Raw genomic sequence first — 20,082 nt, forward strand, 5'->3', positions numbered from 1 at the left:
GAGTTAATTGCCACATTTAACAATTGGGACGACGTTTTGAAACTCCGAAACGTCTTCTTCGCTCTTGATGGAACTGCACGGACGTGGTATGAAGACCACGAGTCTTCGCTAACGACGTGGAAGTACTTCACGAAGGAACTGTTGAAACAGTTCGCAAGCGTGGTAAAGAAAGAAAGGCAGAACTGTTTCTTCAGTCCAAAGCCAGGCTCCCAAACGAGCCCGTACGTTGAGGAAATAAAACGCCTGTTCCGCCGAGCCAACCCAAACATGACTGAAGGGGAGAAATTTATATTTTTGATGCAATGCGTCAAAGAATCCCTGTTTACATGCCTAGTGAGACCCCCCCATACAGTGACCAAATTTGAAAGGGAAGCGTCATCAATAAAACAGACCCTTGACGCCCAAACTCGACAGCACAACCGGCCTCTTCAAGTGTTCTCTGCAAGCAACTGCGAAGCCACACCTACAAGTGGAGATGACCTCCGTGAGCTAATACATGAAGTTGTCGGGGAAGAGCTGCGCCAGTTGCTAACGTCGTCCCAACAGCCCCAGGTAGCGACGCTCACAGACATCGCCCGTGATGAAGTGCGGCAGGCGCTCGGGAATGCTACCTTGACGGACCCAATGCACCAACCCCAAGCTATGAACTACGCCGCTTCCGCAGGCCGTCCTGCCCTCCGACGTGACACACCAAACCCCCTCGACGTGGACAAACTCCTCCTGAACGCCGCCGCTCCTTGGCCCCGACCCGCCACGCCTAGGAACGACCTTCCAGCCCAAGGAAGTGCGACGCCTGGAGGACGTCCAACGATCGTCCGCTGTGCTTCCATTGCGGTGAGGCCGGTAACATTTTAAGCCACTGCCCATACAGACGCATCAGCCTGCGTGGCTTCGCCATCGACGTCCCACGGGCCACGACCCCGTCCAGGCTAACAACCAGATGAAATCGAGGACTGCTTCCGCAGGTCAGGGTCACCAAGCCGTCGGCACCGCTCCCCATCGCCGTACAGCGCCCGATTTGTGTCGCCGGGCCGCAGTTACGTCCAAGGAAGGTCCCCGCCGTATGGGAAACTAAACTATAGCAACCTCACCTTTGGAGGTGAGGTTGCTACACAGCGAACTAAGGAAGATCCTCACACACGCATCGGACAGCTTGGCATACGTGGTCATCCCCGACGGCAGGATCACATCCCAAAGGCGCCGGGCGTAATCAGAAGTCGTACATGTACGTCTAAAGCCGCATTAGGCGCGTTTACGTATACGTGAAGTTTAAACGTTCTAATGTTTATGTTTACCTTTCTCTGTTTACTTCGGAACATCGAGGCAATTTTTTTAACCGATTTTAAGAAATACGCATTTCTTACGCATCGAAACTCGAATACAGACTATTTGTGCATTTAATGAAGCAGAAGCAGTTAACGATTTCGGCCGTAACGCCACAGGTGCTTGATTTTTAAAGCGGTCATGACCGCTAACGTTCAAACGCAAAATTATTACTGCACCTTACTCCGCATACATCAAATTATAATCACTCGAAAATTGAACCCATTCGGTGCAGTAGGTACTTTTAAAATGCTTTTTACCCTTTTTTTTTTCTTTAAAAACGGCTTGCTTGTCTGGCAAGCTGATCGCTGATGCCACAAAAGGCACATCAAGCCCATTTCGTCTATTTGGCGGCATGTACGCCGGAGGGTGAACGCTCAGAAAGTTTTCCTTTAGTGAAAGAACTTATTTGCTTTTTTTTTTTTTTTTTTTTGCTTTCGGAAGACTTCAGCACTGTATGAGAGTTTAGTGCTGCACAAAGGATAGTATAATGTCCAGACTTGAAGCCGAAATCGATGTACTCATGCCATATTATTTATATACGTATGTCATGGGAGTTGTCTGGTTTCAGCAGCCAAGTGATGCCGCGTATGAAAAGCGATGCGTCCCGTGTTTGCTTCCGCCAATGCGCGCCGTGAATGCAAGCGATGGTGGCGTTGCGCGCTCCTGACGGCCAATTGGTTACTGCGCGCTGCTCCACCAGCATAATAATACAACGGGAAGTACAAATAAGCACAAGATGAGGCTGCAGCCCGCCCTGCCACTTTACAGAAGCAGAGAAAACTGTCGAATGAGGCGCGGTTTCCTCGCTGATTTTTGAGAAGCTGCGCATGTGCGTGCGCGTGTTTGTCGAACATAGTATTCTTTGCCAGAAGTAACCAGGCTGCGTGTGCCGCTTTTCAGTCGGGTAGCAGAGAATTCATAAAGCTTCTGATGCTGTAAATTGGTGCAAAGTAAATGAGAGCTCCTGTCTTCACTTACCAAAAAGTTATGATCCTCAGGGGATCCATGTTAGCTTTAGAATACCAGCGAGAAGCAAAACATGCAGCCTGGTTACTTTTGGCAAAGACTGTACATTAATTCTCTTTGGCCGGTAAAACCTTTTCGCAAAACCATGTCCGGTCTGGCCACCGTCAGAGCACGCGAAACTATGGCAGGGCATCACCACCGAAAACTTGACGAGGTCAACGAAACCCAGCAGTCTACGCCACGACTAAAGGACACACCGCGAAAAGTCAGCAAATGAAAAACTACGAAACGAGTCACGATGTGTACCCTCGCCACTTTACTCCTACCCATGCGCGCAGTTTCATTTGTGCTTGTAAAGCAAATAACTCATGTGTACACTTAATAAGTGCTTCAAAATAAGTATACGCTATTGGCATTTACTGGACGAACTCGAAATTCGCGCAGGAATGAACCGATTCGTTCGTTACGACTCCACCCGAGCGTGCTTGTTTACACACGCTTGTTTATACGAATAGTTGCATAGTGCTCGTTTGCACGTAATAAAAAGCAAGCTAAACCCTCATTGTAAAGAACGTTCTTCTGTTTCGCATCAGTTGAACTTTAACCGTTTACACACTATACAGCAGCGCTGGAAGCGCCGGGGATGCGGTCTCCTGCCTGCAGGATATTCGCGGGTTGTTTGACACCGCGAAGGACCAGCACTTCCCGTTAATTGTATCCGCGTGCTTTCTCCGATGTGACCAATGCACGATATTAAATTGTTAAATGCACAATCACGCTCGGTGACCATCTCCGTTAAATAAAGCGGCCAAATCTTTTGGCCACAAGCGGCGCCGACAGAGGCCGCATTCAGCATTGCTCGCCATGCACGCGTCCTGTGACGTGCTCTCCGCTACATGCGGACAGTGTGGAGTCGCCACAGACCTACATACTCGTCGCGGAAGGGGTCGGCGTTGATTCGAATGTGTGGCACAGCTCATTGCTGACGAATGCTCGCGAGTACGAAAATATGAACTGTACCCGCTTTCTCTTTCTTTTTTTTTAATACAGCTAAGGCTCATTATTATAGCGCGAGGACGGCACAGAACAAGAGGAGGACACAACAGCGCTGTGTGAATGTGTTCTGTGCCTCTTGTTCTGTGCCGTCCTTGCGCTGTAATAATGAATGTATGTAACCAACTCGCCAAAAATGTTGTGTTATGAAACAGCTAAGGCACAGACAACCGGGGCTGCCTCATGAGGCGTGACCGCGGCCTCCGATGTGATCTGCTCAGGCAGATCGAGCGACCGTCCGCTGATCGGTTTCGTCAACGTAGCGGGCCTGACGACAGAACGACAGAATATTGTTGGTCGCGCTGGCGTCGTCGCCAGTATAATATGAGACTGATTGGGGTATACCCTTACCTCGCTGGAAGCACATGGGTCGGACCATTTTTGTGGCGCTGCACAACCTTCCTATTCCCACATCTGAGTGTTTAGAGCGATATATTTAAAAATTAATTAGTCAATGTCCGCTAATTATTCATATAGGTAGTACTAAAACACTATAGAGCATACTTCAGATAAATCCTAACAACATTCACTTGATTTCAATCAGGAAGAACGGTATTTTTTTTTATTAACGTTGTTTATTGCCTCAGGGCATAATGGAATATGTAAAAAATTATTTTCTTGCTTTTGTTTTTTTTAAGCCTTGGTCCACCTTAGGTGGGACACCCTCTAGACCACTGACTGGAATATGACAAAGCTGACCAGGCTCGAAGTCGAAAGCCGTGTCCGGTCAGTTTCCAGCGACCTTTCACCAAGCGCTCTCGTGGAGGAATATGCGTCTTGACGGAAAGATGCGATACGCAATGAATAAAATTATCTTAGATGCCGCTAGCAATCAGTGCCAAGCACGGTGATGCTTATAAGCGAAAAAATTTCACGTTTTGTTTCCATCAAGTGACCACTCTCAAAGCGCCTCGCACAATCGGCTTGGCGGCGTCTCTTCCAGCTCGCGGATTCTGAGCCCTGCCCGATCTGCGCGCTCAGAGCCATGACGATCAAGCCACCAGTCAGAGGTACCATTAACTTCCATTTACGTTTCTGCCTCACGGCCCGATCATTTAACTGACACTTGCTGAAGCGAAAACTTCACTACACTAGGCATAGCCGGTCTTCGCGTGGGCTTCAATTTGACTTTCAAGAAACAGGAGGAGAAGCTGTTGCTATGCGGTTCAGGTCTCCACAGAAAATTTGACAGATACTGTGCCTTTCCTTTCATAACGTCAACGCACAATGTCAACGCACAATGTCAACATGGGCTAGCTATTGACCTTCAAGGAGCCACAGGACAAAGCGTGGCTACAAATTTAAAAAAAAAATAGCTATGGTTTAGCTTGTGGTTAAACCTGGAGTTACGCGAGAGCAACCTGCATGGCTACGCTTAGGTTCGGCTTGAAATTAAAGACATGGCTTTATGTCATAGGGGAATCACTTCACGTATGAGCACCCCTTGCTTCTCGTCGTTGGCCATTCCGTTCGGGTGCAGAAGACTTGTAGTGGTATGGCATCGTCTCTACGTCGAACTCCGGGGCACACCGCTGTCACAACGTTCGAAAGAACCTTCTGTCCTAGCAACTCGCTGTTGTTCGCCTCTATCAACTACACAGTTATCTGTCTTCTTCTTCGCTCTTCGGACAGGCACATACAGGCACGGCGAAATGGCGAGACTGTGGCCAATGTAGCTATCCCTACAATACTGTGCCTTCCTTTCCCAAAACATCCGACCGCTTGAAGTAACCTTGTGAATCACCTTGGTGTCGCACCACGAGGCCATGACCTTGACCCTCTGACCTTTCAAACTTGGAGCTGAACAGAGTGGAAGGGATGGAGCACGTGATTAACCACGTGGGTGACGTCACGTCGCGCCATCGCAAGAGCCATTGCGTCAATCGATGGGTATAAATAAGGAGGAGGAACCGCGCTTCGACTCAGCCATCCATAGACGCCAGTGGCGATGATGCTGCGCCTAGCGCGTTGTATCAATGATGCCAGTTAAATCGGGGCTACAGAGTTCTACCAAGCTTAAAGGGCCCCTGAAACGCCATTTACGGCCGTATTTTGATGCTACATGTGTTTAGAGGTGGTCTTAGTGAGCATCGAGATCACATTCAAAAAGCTCTGCGTGTTAGCTGTAATTTACAAATAATTTTGGAAAATTGCCGCTCGCAGCCGATTTGGGCGACTCACCACCGTGCGTTTTCAGCCGCCCAGCCCATGCGACGTCATTGGGGTTAGCGTTATCATTGGCCATGGCCATATGACGTCACGTGTAATTTTTGTAATTATAGATTTTAAAATTAGCACTATTCTTCCTGAAAGTAGTATTTTATTCGTTAGTTATTATTGTACATTAAAGAAAGGTAAGAATTCTGCGCGCATCTTGATAGAAGCGGAACACTTCCGGCCGAGAGAGATCCGTCTGCTCGCAAAAGCACGTGTTGCCCGGTTGTCAGTCTGGAAATCTCGCGATCCCAACTGCTGCTGATTTTTTTCTGGTCTGCAATGGACCACAATTGCTGTGTAGTTGCCTGTAAAGCCGAGGACAGGAAAGATGTTATAATGCGACATCGTGTCCCTACAAAGCAAGGTGTTACGCGGGAAAGCTGGCTCCAACGCGTCGGGCTGTCATCGTCGGACAAGCGCCAGGAGCTCAGAGTTTGCGGCCGCCACTTTTCCTGTGACGCATACCAGTATAATCCCAGTTTGGCGCAGCAAACTGGCCTCAACGTGAGACGTCAACGCCTCAAGTCCGACGCTTTGCCGACGCAGTTTCTCCCTGGAATGGTAAGTTTTCTGGGTTGCGAGTTATTGTGGAAACACGCGTAGCATGGCTCGGAGTCTCGTATGGAAGTGCATGAAGCCTAGCGCAAGTTTTGCAGGCGCAGATTCCTTGCGCGCAAACCGCTCTTGCGAGAGGACCACAACAAGTTAAGGCGCTGAAAATGTATGAAAGGGAGCTCTCGCCCTGCGGCGCGCGGATAAGGAAAAAAAAAAAAGGCGACCTGCGCACATGGAACCATGAATTAACATACACTAACGTGTGCGCGCATACAACAATCGCAGTATAATTTGCCTGGGTGGTGCAGTGGGTTAGGGTGGTCGACTGCTGTGCCCAAGGCACAGCGGCCGCTTTTCGACGGAAGCGCAAGAAAGGTGCCCGCGTACCGCTGCGGACAAAAGTAAACGAAGCACGCTTTTTCTTCATTTTTCACTCGGTGCATATTTGAAACTGGTAGTCGTGGTATGCGTGGACCGGTAGCAGACGCAAGTGCCCTTTCACGGACAAATATTTCCTGATCTCCAGTGAGGAAGGCGTTATTTTAATTTGACTGAAAAAGCCTAGCTGCTCCGTTTACTTACGTCCGCACCTGTACATGTGATGTGCGATGTCACTCAGTGGTGTGCGGCGCCTCATCTGAGTCGAATTTGGGGCGTTGAACCCCATAAACCAAGCCTGACTTCTAATAAAAAAATACCAGCACACTAATAACAATACAGACCAACTGCATCCCCCCCTCCCCCACCCCCATCCACCTAAAGATATGCTTATTTTACAGTGCGTTTAATCGACTCTTGATCTTTGCCTTTTAACACCTGTATATGCATGTCTTTCTCATTCATGAAGCGGAAAATTGGCTCGTTATGATACAATTAATGAAAGGAGCCAGCAGTCGAGTCCAAGGTAAATGTAGGTTTTTTTAAAATACTTTTGTGGTTGATATTGATCAGAATTAGTCCTGTAACGATTTTAGGCAGAAAGATAATTAAACACCAAGTGGAAGGAAAAATAACATGTGGTATATAGATAAAAAAAAAAGAAGGTATCCCCTATGACCTTGCACTTGCAGACTGTTGTCTCCTTTCACTCTCATTCATGTGCATAACAATAAAACTGCCATTAACACAATGTTGATTATGCACAAATTTCCTTTCTTTTCCTAGCATGGCAAACCATCATCGCCAGGAAGCCCGAAAGACCTCGGCACTACACAGGTTTCCTTTGGACAGGTTAGTACTGTTATCATGGTATTAATAACAATGTATATATACTTTTATATTTATATTTATGTATATTTAGGCCACATATATAACTTTAGAATATGTTGCACACATATATGATGGCTCTATTGCTAGAAGCTATATAAACTAGCACAATTGTTGCTATGTCATTATGCTTTCATGCAGTTAGTTACGTGTTCAACCATTGCTTCAGGCACCTACCGGAGGTGATCCAAATACCACAGCTCTTCCTGTAGAGGTGAGAATATTTTGGATAGTTCATTTTGTCCAGTGGATGATGCAAGTCTTTTGACATATGTACATCCTTAATTTTCAACTGTACTGAACAGCTTTGTATTATATTGCATATGATGGCTCTATTGCCCGAAAAAGTAAGCTATGCAAATTAGTGCAAATGTTATGTCTGCTTCCATGCACAAGCTCAATCATCGCTTGAGGCACCTTCCGGAAGCAATTAAAATGTAGCTCTTCCTGTATAGATGAGACTATTTTGGAGTTCAAATAGTTAATTTTGTTTAGTGGATGATGCAAGGCTTTGGTGTGCACTGGCACACCAAAAAAAGAAACTCGGAGCACATATATTAACTGAATTAACATGGGAGACCCGACGTTCAAAAATAATGAGCTGCTGGATTGGTTCATGGAACAGTGTATTAGTCGACTGTCCTGCACTGTGTCTTTTGTTTGTGCTGCTAACATGCCTCCAAATTTTTCAGGGCTCTTGAAACTCCACAAACTACAGCTTGTCTGTGCAAATTTTTTAGTCATATCAGTTCTCCACTTTCAGAATATTTGTGTATGTGTAGCAAGTTGACAATGTTTGCATTTTGTTACGGGCAGTTCACTTTATACAGCACCTGAAAATGAAAGCATGAAAAATTTCAAATCTGCAACCATCATTATAATTATGAATGTCTGCAGGAAGCATCACCAGCGGGGCCTTCAACTACTCGCACTCATACTGTGGCAACACAATGTGGGAGTGCCATTCTGTTGGTAAGTCATTATTGATAAAGATGTTGTAGTGTTGTGAAAATGTATTAAATAGCTATATGATTGATTACATTAAACGTAGATGGGATGCTTGCAAATAATTTTAAATATATGAAATTTTTCCAGGCACACAGGTGTCTATTGGATTTAAATCTCTAGTCAGCACCAAGGTTCAAACAGAGAAGCCTGCCACCAGAGAAGTCTGTGGCAGGCTGCTATCACTGGCCAGTTACCGCTATCACTGGCCGCTCGTTAGAACAGAACTTCTTTCATCCACTTTTGTGCAATTGCTGGCTATGGCAGGCAAGAAAATTTGTCATTTAAGCACTGTTCATTAGGCAAAAAAAAAAAAAGAAAACTTGACGAAATACGTCACCTATGTGTCACATATTCACTCATTCAAACCTGCAAATATACCCTCCCTGTGACACAGTCCATTCGAATGACAGCATTCATAACTCTCATGCATGGCTTGACATGATTAAGGATGTGGTAATACTCACAATGGGTCAACAAATATTGCCTTGATGAGTCTATAGAGACCATGCCTCATACATGCCTTGCACACCACTAATCTCGGACGTGGTGTTAGGATATTCACAGTTGCGTCAGGTAGCAAAAGGGCAATTTTTCCTTACACAATATGGTCATGCTGTGTCTGCCTAGTGTACATTAGTGCTGTCTTTAGAGCTACTACGGAGCCATCACATGCACTTTGAAGTTTAATTTTGCACAAATATTTGAACAAGTCACTAAGATGCACAAGGATATTTGATTCTGTTGTGAAAAAAATATATGTTGCGTAGCCCTAAAGTGTACCTAATTTGCCATGGCATTTTTCTGTTCCCTGTTGATAAAATGAAAAGAAAAATGCATACCTACTATAAACTTTGACACCAGCTTTATTTAGCACATTTTACAGCCAAGACATTCCGAGATGAACATCCACGGCTGCTACGTATTAGTTCATAATATTAACAATCACATGGCACCAATCGCTGACATCACTGCACTTCTTTTTCAGAAACCATCAGGATGAAACGGCCCAGTCAGCGATTGAGGAACCCCTCTACAAAGAGCGAAAATTCCTTGTGTTCGAGGGTTGCCTGCGGCAGCTTCTTGAGACATGAACAATGTGCGGGCAAACAAGAACCCTTTACTTTAGCATAGCGGGAAGCCTTGTGACTGTGAAGGGGACATGCTCACTGCAACATTCTTTCCTCTGGAAAAGCCAACCACTGGTTGAAGGAAAAGCAGCAAGAAATGTCCTTCTGGCTGCAGGCATCTTGTTCTCTGGCTGCGGTATAGCTTCAGTTCTTTGGTTCCTGCAATCCATTGGGGTGCAAGACATCACAGAAAGGACCTACTACAACTACCAACGGGCATACTTGCTACCTGCCAGAAATGAGGTTTGACAATAAGGATATCTCACACAACATTCAAGTCAAAGTATATGTCATTAACTCGATAACTATATGTCGCATCCTTTCATGACAACAACTTCAAGCTACAATGCAACATATAAAACATATAAAATGCAGCATATATGCAACAGCGGAGGCATTGCAGTGCAATGCACCTGCTACTGCACTTCTCTGTTGCCTTTGGCTACATGTTTAATAGACCAGCTGCATGCTCTAGTATTGAAGGCATAATTTTTGCAATATTTTTTTTTAGTAAATGTGCTGTGAGAAAAGTGAAAAGCAATGCGGCATTTGAAACCTGCCCCCCTCATCCTAATATGCATTAAGGCAACCACATGACTGCAAGTTTGTAGCCTCTAAATTGAACATCTCCTTCTTTGCAGCTTTTTCAGCAAAGGCAAGCAGAACTTGCTAGTGAGCTTGTAGGGACAACAACAGACCTGGCAGGGGATGGTCGCTGTGACTCGCCAGGCTACAGCGCAAAGTACGTGACTTGCAGTGTACTAGCTGTGCAGAATGGAGCCATTTTGCACACTGCACAAGTTCAAGTCGGTGAGGTAATGCGACTCATCCTTTCCGACAACTGAGGTTCCTCCTAACATCACATCCTATCTTACGGCATTCCAACCCTTCTGCTCCAACTTCAGTGCACACGGACGCAAGTGACATAGGCCTCAGTGCTGTCCTCGTTTAGCGCTATGACGACTGTGAACATGTGATTGCTTACGCCAGTCGGACTCTAAGCAAGACTGAGCACAACTACACCATCACCGAGCAGGAATGTCTCGCGGTTGTTTTCGCCGTGCAGCGGTTTCGTTGCTACCTGTACGGAGAGCCTTTCGTAGTAGTAACCGATCACCATTCCCTATGCTGGCTACTCAATCTCTGTGATCCGTCTAGTCGCCTAGCCCGCTGGGCACTTCGCTTGCAAGAATACGACTACAGCATTTCATACAAAAGTGGCCGACGGCACGCAGATGGAGACTGCCTCTCCTGGTTGCCACCTGCCACGACGGAATGCGACGCGGACAACTTTGATCATTACGTCACTGCTTTATCTCCGAGATTTCCAAATACTCATACCTTTTGAACCGAGGAACACACCGATCAGCATCTGGAGTCGTTCTTAGCTGCTGCTCAAGACCCAACCTCGAACAGCCAGTTTTGCCTATGCCTATGTGATGGCTTGCTATACAAAAACGTTTACTCTCGTGGCTGCTTGCTCCAGGAAAGTGTCTTGTTTTTTTCACCGAGCCCACGACCAACTTGTCGTCTCCACTCCCTGTATGGCCGCCGCTACCGGCCAACTCTGCGATTACGATACCTCATTAGATAAGAAGGCTGTGAGAATCCGTTTTGTTACAGACTGTCGGTTAATTGAATATTCTTTTTGCCTTTGTTTAAACCTTCACCTGGCTTAGTATTTTACGCTGTGTTTTTGTGTAACTCTCGCCCTTACTTACTATCTCTGGAATACTTGCTTTGTTATTTTATAGTCTTCTTTATCGCAGCGTATGCTCATTGTCGGTTTTTTCTCTTGTCATTTATTGAGTCGTTTTTTATTACTATCATGTCCTGGTGTTTTATTAATTTTTTTTATGCAGTGTAATTTGGACTACTACCTATATATGTTCCCATTGTGTGTTAAAAAAGTAACGCATAAATTTATTCCTTGATCACACACCAACACACGCACTTCACTGGTTGACCGGCCTAACTTTTAACTGTGTTCTCAAACCTCATAGAGGGACGACGGGTAACCGTAAAGTGGATCCCTCCCCTCTGTTAATCGTTAAGGCAGGGTTTGTGACAATATAAAACAGACCAAAACTGCAGGAAAGGTATTACATATGCTAAAAAATTACAAATAGGTTAATGAGCTGCAAGGATTCATGGGATTTGCCAACTTTGAGAAAAATTTGTGGCACAACCTGCATACTCTAGTGCAGTGAAAAGAACAGCTCCCTCCCCCCCCCCCCCCACCCTCCAAAAGAAATTGCACGAGTGCACTCAATTCTGCTTAGGTGCAGTAATGTGAAAGCACTGCGAATTATGTCACACTGCTTAAATTGGTCCGACATTACGCTAGCAAACCTCGGCCGCACTCGTCCAGATGGCGTACGTGTATGCCATATTTACCCAGGTTAAATGAAGGAGTGGTGCAGATGGTACTTCATGAAGATCACAATGTTTGCCGCACAGCTGAACAGTATGTTGTAGTTTGAACTTGATGAAGAGAATGATGCTTACTACACAGCATGAGAGTTTGTTGCAAAGTGCATTGCTCATACCGTAGACGGGGAATGCCTCAGCCCACATAACCAAAGCAGAAGCCAGTGGAGGCCGCTTGGAACCGTCAAAGCCGACAGCCCACCATCACACGCCCACGTAACTGGTCGTAATGCTCTGCCCCAAAGCAGGTGACCTCTTCCCCTTGGATAAGTGCTCCCTTCTTCTCTCCTTGCAAATTTCATCGTGGTCTTTTTCTGCAAAGCTGTAAATTCTTCAGTTCTGCTCCTTCTATCTGGTGCTCTGTTCTATACTGCCTTTCGTTTTCCTTTGACTATCCTGCACAGATGAATAAAATGTAAACACCAACACTGGAAAAAGCGACCATGAAAAGAAGCCACAGAAGAAGAGATATGCGGATAGAAGAGCGACAGTAAAAACTAGAAACATATTCACAGATCTCAAGGAAGCAAGATAACAAGCCAAGCTGTCGACAAAGTTCAGGCCCCAGAAATTGCAAGAGAACAAGTTAAAAACATCCTTATCAACAGTGCCAAATGAATGAATTATGAAAGAAGCTCCTCGCTCTATAAAATGCCAGAGGGATAAATATTAGAACAGGCAATGACAAGGTCTCCCAGCCCAACTAAGTGATTCCTGCGGTACAGGCCACAAAATGAGAAGCATTGGCTACCTTAGCTGGCAGAATTTGTGTACATATATTCACTGTGAAAGGAGAGCGATATAATGCACAGTTAGATACAGCTGATAATAAAAAAATAGGGGATTATGTCCAGGCATGACAGCTGGTGATAGCCGAGACAGCTAAAATAAGGCTTTTAGAGCATTCGCTCTACTTCTCCCGTGCACAAACCTCAAAGTGAATGCAATGTTGACTTTGAACTCTCACGCTGTGCAGCAAACAATATCATCTTTATAGCTTAGACATGAGAGCACTATGCTATTGCCACAACCTATCACACCTCGTAGTAAAACTACAACACACTCTCCTCTGTACAGTAAACATCGCCTCCATCAATTTCTAATTGCAAGACATTTTCGTGCGCTACAATGATCATCGTCTTAATGTTTCATCTACTCCTTCTCTTTCATTAAACTTACGGAAATACACCATGCACATACGCCACCTCACTATAGACGGAGGTTGCAACCGTGCCAAACAGCCTGCCGAGACCATTGAACAAAGAGAAGCCAGTCTAGCCCATTGCCAAAAAGCTGAGCAAGGGTGCAAGCGAGCCAAGGTCGAAGTGGCAGCAGCAACTGTGACTGCGGCCAATGGCTAACGCTCATGAAATTTGGTTCAAGGACGGTTGAACCTGCACAACGTTTTGAAAATATGCAGTGCTGCCCCTACACTTTGGCAAACACACCTGAAAGGGACCAGCTATTACTGCAGCTTGGAGATAAGAAATGTAACACTCTGCAAGCGTATTAGACTGTAAACAAATTCAAATTAATAATTGAGATCAGCAAATCCAGGAACAAGAGTTGTGGTTTGATCTGTGCTTCACCTGTATTACTCCACTGCTGGAATGGATGTATTCTGCGATTTGTTGTCATGTATTCACGACTAGGAGTATCAATAAACAAACCTTCAAGCACTCATTTCATTGTGTCAGTATTGAGCACTCACACACTCGGTATCAATCAAAACACAGAATGCTTGTGCTGCCTCGGCACAAGCATTCTGTGTTTCGATTTTAATTTTTTTTTCTATAAAATTCCATTCCAAATAAATGAATGTTTATGGTAGATGCTTGGAAGCATGTGCTCAAGCAGACTTGGCGATGCTCAGCATTGTCCTCCATTCTGGATTGTTTTTGGATGTGTATCTTTTTTTTTACTAGGATTTGAATTTTCTTTCCAGGCTTTATTTTTCACTAACAGTTCTACACCTTTCTTGCTTAGATATCTACAAGTTCTGGCACTTTAGAGGAATGAGATGTCTGTTCTTAAACAGTGCCACAAAACAGACACTTGACGCAGTGCATAACTTGGCGTTCATAAAATAGCATTCTCTATTTTTCCACCTTAAAAATAAACGCACTTCCATGCACCACTCGAAGCAGTGCGCCTGGCACACGTGATAAAGTTTAGAATACAGCATGCAGTGAAGCGACAATCACCTGAGATTAAAGGGGAGGGTGCCTGAATCCCACGTAGCTCGCCGACGGAAATTCACGCCGAATCCGGCAAACGACGCAGGCTGGCAGGGCCACCCTATTGCCTTCGCCCAGCCTGCCCCAAATCCACTTGGTAAACAGGCGGTAGGCTATGAAGCGGTGCTGCCTGAAAATACCACGCTTTGCAGTAAACGGATCATACACACACAAAAAAAAAATATGCGAATCTGTCACCTGACGCTTCCGCACTACCTACTTGTTTACATCTCCGTCTCCATCGATGTTCGCTCCCTCCTCCTCTAGCGCAATGTGCACAGCCCGAAGGACTTCGGGCGTTAGGCACACGGAACGCTGGAAGGATCGTAATGCAGCCGCCGTCCTGCTGGCACACCACCAGCACCTCCGGCATGCTGCGGCAGCACACATCTTCAGGTGTGGGCATGCTTTCGCAGCGGCCGCAGCGGCACCTGCGCATAAGTAAAATGTGAAAAGGCCGCGAAGCAAACACGAAACGGCATTTCGTGAAATAAGAAAGTTGTAATAACTTATGTGCAGTGGCGCGTGCGCCACGGAACGCACCATGGTAGGCCGTCGTCTCCGTTGCCAGCGGGTGGTTCAGAAGGGCCAGTCGATGGCGTGCTGCTGTCGTCGCTGTCTAGCGGATCACGAAACGGAGTATAATCATATGGATCAAAGTCCAACTCGGCAGCGGCTTCACGCAGCCTCGCTTCGAGCTCGGGATCCATGCGATCCATGGCGACCGACACGTGAACCGCCGCAAACACGAAGGGGAAGAAATCGGAGCACTACCGGAAGTAAACAAACCGAGAGTCGGTGGCGTCACTTTGTGACGCATTATGGGCGGGGCGTCGGCCCGGACATTTTCTTTTTTTTTGGCCGGCGCATCGGCGTGTATGAGTTGAGGGCTAAAGTGACGGGAGAGGAGGAGCGTCATTTTTAATATGGAATATCTGCGCTATTAAAGATGTCAGCCTAAAATTTTTTTGCTCTTTGCTGACTAGCGAAGGCACGCCGACCGCTCGTGCGCCTTTCTTAAGCACGGCTTCAAGCTTTTCATGGGCCCTTTAACTTGTGGGGCTCTGCACCACGTATCCGTAAGGCCCGTGCGCGCCGCGCATTCGAAGGCCGCGCCACTATCCCAATGCCCCCTGCGCGGTGCCTGTTTCCCTCTCCCCGCTCGTTCGGGGATAACCGGTCCCGCGCGAGGGGGCTATAAAGGAAGGCATGCGCCGCCGTCGCTCTCTTGGTCCCTGGCTCCTCGTTCCTGCTTCGCTCCTGGCGCTCTCCACGGAAACGACCCGCAGCCACCCGGACGACGACCTAGCACCGACTTCGACAATCCCTGTGAGATTAAAGATGTTTGTCATACGGCCCACTGTGTGTTTGTCGTGCGCATCCCTCGGGCAGAGAAGTCGCCCACAAACTATATATGCTGTGAAGTTTTCGCTGAATACCGTGCTTAACTGGGCTAAATCTCTCCTAATTTTATTTCACGTTACGAGCGCATGACCTCCCTCCCTCTGCAAAGACGGCTCTAAATACGAACATCCTTGCGTAAAACTATTGCCGCACGACCTGTTCGAGCGCGGCTGCACTGAGAGATGCGCGTCGGTGCGCCCTCCCGGACAGTGCCTGGACACACGCGAGCAGCGCATGTTTGCACTCCCGTCCCACCATCGACTTCACCTCGTTATCCTCTCCATGTCCCTTTTCCGCCGGCCCACTAATCAGACATCAAAGAGGCTGCGTAAACACATTTCCATCCCGCGTTTGCTCGCGTTGTTAAATAAACCACTACTTCGTGCACCTTTACTCACAGTGACCACCCTTTAGCGTATACCCAATAATGATATGTTCTAGAGAAATATGTAAGCGCGCATTTATTTCGAATTGGCATTTCGTGGAATATTATCATCCACGTTATCCATAAGCCAATCTCGCTACTATGCTATTTCCACCACTTCTGTATCCCGGCCGCGGCAGTCGCTTTTCGATGGAAACGAAAAGCAGTGCGCCCGTGTGCTGTATGTCAGTGCACGTTAAAGAATCCCAGATGATCTACATCTTCGGAGCCCTCCACTACGGCATTTCTTATAGCACGAGTCGCTTTAGGACGTTACATACCCCACACCAAACCATCACCGCTTCTGTCATTACTGAACGGCAACTTCCTTTCACGCGTCCTTGATCCATCGTCACAAACATGCGCGCGCCCTCGCGGCTGTTGTGGAACGCTACAAGGCGCGAAACGCTGTGCGTGTTTTAAGTGGACGTGACCGCGTTTTGACGACGCTGTGTCAAAAAAAAAAAAAAAGGCAAGCTAGACACGATGATATGGTGCGGAAAACGTAATTACGTTCATCTGCATGAGAACGCACATCTTGAAAACGTCGTTTCTGGCATTCCTTCCTCCAGAAAGGAGTTCATACGGACAAACTGACGTCGGCGGGTTTCTTCCTCACGGAATATGTGTAAGTCAACTGAGGAGAGTGAGTAAATATTTACTCGCGTCAGCATTTGGAAGCGCACGGCAACATATATGGCTTACTCCGCCGCTGTTTTTGTTTTATTATTATTTGATGCCCAGAACAAGCCTCCAAACTGCGCTCCTCGTTCAAGCCAAATAAAGCTGGCTAGTGATAATAGGAGGAGAAGGAGGGGAGGGGGTAAATGGCCCGACGACGTGGCGACGAAAGGAGTTCCTTGGGTCAGCTGTCGCCGGCGAAGCTTTCACGACGTTCACTGCGACGGAGTATGCCACGCAGCATTTCAAGTCTCACGCGCGGCTCGTTGCAGCAGCTACAGGCTAGAGCAAACTTGCACTGCTCCAAACTCTCGCGATGCACGCCAGGCTAAAGTTTTCCCCGGACTGCAGGGGACACGCGCTCCGGGATGCCGCAGGGAAGCGGCGAAAACAACTCCGCCCGTCGGCAGTAGAGTTAAGAGCGCGGCGGGGTCCTCAGCATGCAAGACACGCGCGAGCCGCCCGCCGCCGCGGACAGCGCGCCCTGCTGGCAGGCCGCGGCTGACCGCCCCGGGGAGCAAGCGGGCAAAGCGCATTAGGGCCATTTCCGAGCGCGCAGATTCATTCCGGGCATAATATAACTCGAGCTACCAGCCATGCGTCAGCGGAGAGACAGACAAAGCCGGGGGAGGAGAGTGGCGAGTGCGCACGAATTCCCGCGCTCTCATAGAGGCATTTTTATTATCATTATTATTTATCCGCTTGCAGAGACCATGGTCGGAATCGCGGAACGCATTCTTGAGTCGCGAGAGAATGCGCGGCACGCATGAAGGAGACCGGAGTCTCTTGAAAGAACCGTGCAAGCAACCGTAGGACACCCGAGTTGGCGCCCGTTAAAGGCGTGATGCTAAGGAAGCGCAGCAAGCGCCCGTTCCTCTCTCGTGTACTGCGCTCCTCAAGAGACCACGAGACTCTGCTGCTGAAAGACCCCTGAAACCGATCTCTAGCCTAAAACGGACATAAAGGCGTGAACGCAGTTTTTAATGCAGGAATATATTATACAGCTATAGCTTCGCCACACGTCTGCCGAAGCGATTCGCCCCTATCACTGCCCAGTGCAGAAAACACTGACTGATTGACTGATTGGCTAGTGATAAGCAATGACGACTTATAGAAATCACTGTCATTAATGCATTAACGAAAAAACGAAAATAGTTAAAAGGGAGTTCGAAGTTGTCAAAATGCTAAGAATGAAAAGCCAATGCTTAATGATGTTAAGAAAATTTAAAGTGTAATTGCTCAATTAATTGAAATAACTGAAAAAATGAATAATTAGAAAAAGGGGTTCAAAGGTGTCAAAATGCTCGGAATAAAAAGGCAATTATTGAAGATGTTAAGAAAATTTAGAGTATAACTGATCCATATAGATAATTGAAATAGTAGAATAAAAATGTGTTCAAAGATGTGAAACCGCTCAGATTGGAAAGTCAAAGTTTGATGATGCTACATATCGGTGCACAAACAAAGAATAAAAAAAAAAAGAAAACCATAAAACAGAAAAGAAATAAAAAAATAACAATTTAAACAGCGTTGTCCGCGTGTGTGTAAAGCCTTATCGCGTCATATACCCTTAACGGGGGAGGTTTTCCGTCATTTTTATTTCCGTTGTTACCAACAGGTTACGCGGTGAGTATCGTATCATTTGAACAATGTATGAATACACGTAAATGCAAAACGAATGTTTTGAGGGGCTGTCCAAGCACGCGTGTTTTGTGATGCGTGTAAAGGTTGGTGATGGACGTCACAGGGATACAATGGAGGCTGCCGACAGTTTTGAATTGCGGCGCCGATTCGTTCGTGTCTTAAGAGTATCTACCTGGATTTCGCACAAAACCAACAATTCGTAACACACCTTGGTAACAGGGATATCTACGGATTCCCAAGTACAGTAGGTGCCATCTTTTATCTGTGATCGTGGATCATCGCGGAAAGAGTTTCAGAAATACCGCTAACCCCGAGGATGACTCGTGTAAGTTTAGGTAAACTTGGGGGAGAGAGCCCCGGCTAGGTGTCGCCAAGAGTCGCGTGAATCACGTTATGTCGATAAAAATATATTGACGCCTCGATGTACCATCGTGATGAAATAATACGAAAAGTGCGCGGTCTATGCGCTGTGATGTTTGGTTTTCTTTTCAACCCGCTTATTCCTAGCTGGTAACAAAAAACATTAGAGTAGTTCACAAAACAATCGTGGGCGACTCTAGCCTTTTTTTTTTTTCTTACCATGCCGGTGCTATCACGATTGAAAGAAATACTATACCTAGATGGAGCGCGTAAATGCGGCGCTGTTCGCATTTCTTATTACATTAATTTGCCACACACACACGAGCTAAAGATCGTTCGAGAGCGCGGCGCGCAGCCACTCCGGCAGCTTGTATGGCCGGATGGCTACGTGTACTAGCATGCACCGCGCGGCAGCGGTGGCGTCGTGAAACCAGCCTGTGGGATCAATCTATTGTTAATGACTTATCGGCACAGGGTTCTCTAAATATTATATATATATATATATATATATATATATATATTTGTCCTCATTTCAGGATATTAGGGTCGAAAGAATAAAAAAAAAAGAAGTGGGGGGGTCACTGATTTCACAGCTGCTTCCATCTTAAAGAACCTCCGTTTGCCGCAAAAAATAACAAATTTATTACTAGGTTGCGGTGACGTGGGGCACAACTTATATTTGTCCTCAGTGTCCCTTGAAAGCTGTGTCCGACGGGCGCGTATGTTGTTTCGCAACGCTTAACTTTCTCGTACAAAGCACAGTTGAATGTTGAGCTCCGCTACGTTCAGTCGACGCTATGCCTCGTATTGAACGTATACAGTGCACATAAACAAGCCGCAAGCAGACTCGCAATGGCCGCAAAGCACCGCGCCAAACACACACACACACACACACACACACACACACACACACACACACACACACACACACACACACACACACACACACACACACACACACACACACACACACACACACACACACACACACACACACACACACACACACACAAAATCTGCGTACGCGCCGGCCGCGTTCCGCGAAAATGCCTGCAGCGGCATTTATAATATTCAGGCGAGAAAAGTGCCCCGAGTAGCCCCACAATTTCATTTGAAAGCACAGTCCATAGCGCGCAGTTCCGTAATTTAAACACGCTTGGGTAAAGCTTTGGCTCAGCACTTAACACAAGCTCGCGAGTTGTGCTCGATCCACGTTGTGCTCGTTACGAGAGGCGAGGCAGACACAGACTGCCAAAGTATCCGCTTGTATGCAAGTTCAATGAGCTGTCGCCCACACGCACCTTCGCTACGAGTGCGCCGAACGCCAAAACCAGACCTCACAGGCAGTACGCGCACGCACACATGAACAAAGAAAAACACGAGC

General features: G+C 46.8%; 2 protein-coding genes across 26 annotated transcripts in view; both read right to left on the reverse strand.

The window, feature by feature from the left end:
- Positions 1 to 20,082, reverse strand: part of CaMKII (Calcium/calmodulin-dependent protein kinase II) — a 196,973-nt gene that overhangs the window by 76,309 nt on the left and 100,582 nt on the right. The gene's annotated exons all lie outside the window — the stretch shown is intronic.
- Positions 8,826 to 15,125, reverse strand: LOC146201581 (uncharacterized). 5 transcript variants are annotated; one of them, XR_014703564.1, is made up of 5 exons: positions 14,729 to 15,101; positions 14,406 to 14,616; positions 14,153 to 14,315; positions 11,916 to 12,344; positions 8,826 to 9,677 (listed from the first exon to the last, which is right to left on the reverse strand). XR_014703564.1 is itself a non-coding variant. In XM_084587661.1 (3 exons), exons 1-3 carry the CDS (start codon positions 14,902 to 14,904, stop codon positions 14,247 to 14,249), a joined length of 456 nt encoding a protein of 151 aa, XP_084443787.1. In that variant the 5' UTR covers positions 14,905 to 15,103; the 3' UTR covers positions 11,718 to 14,246. The 5 variants fall into 5 exon arrangements, 1 of the variants encoding a protein (XP_084443787.1); XR_014703565.1 differs by lacking the exon at positions 11,916 to 12,344 and having other exon boundaries at positions 8,828 to 9,677; positions 14,729 to 15,100; XR_014703566.1 differs by lacking the exon at positions 8,826 to 9,677 and having other exon boundaries at positions 11,718 to 12,344; positions 14,406 to 14,559; positions 14,729 to 15,125.

This window comes from Amblyomma maculatum, chromosome 1, assembly GCF_055883805.1.
Source record: "Amblyomma maculatum isolate TAMU_Amacu chromosome 1, ASM5588380v1, whole genome shotgun sequence".
NCBI lineage: Eukaryota > Metazoa > Arthropoda > Arachnida > Ixodida > Ixodidae > Amblyomma > Amblyomma maculatum.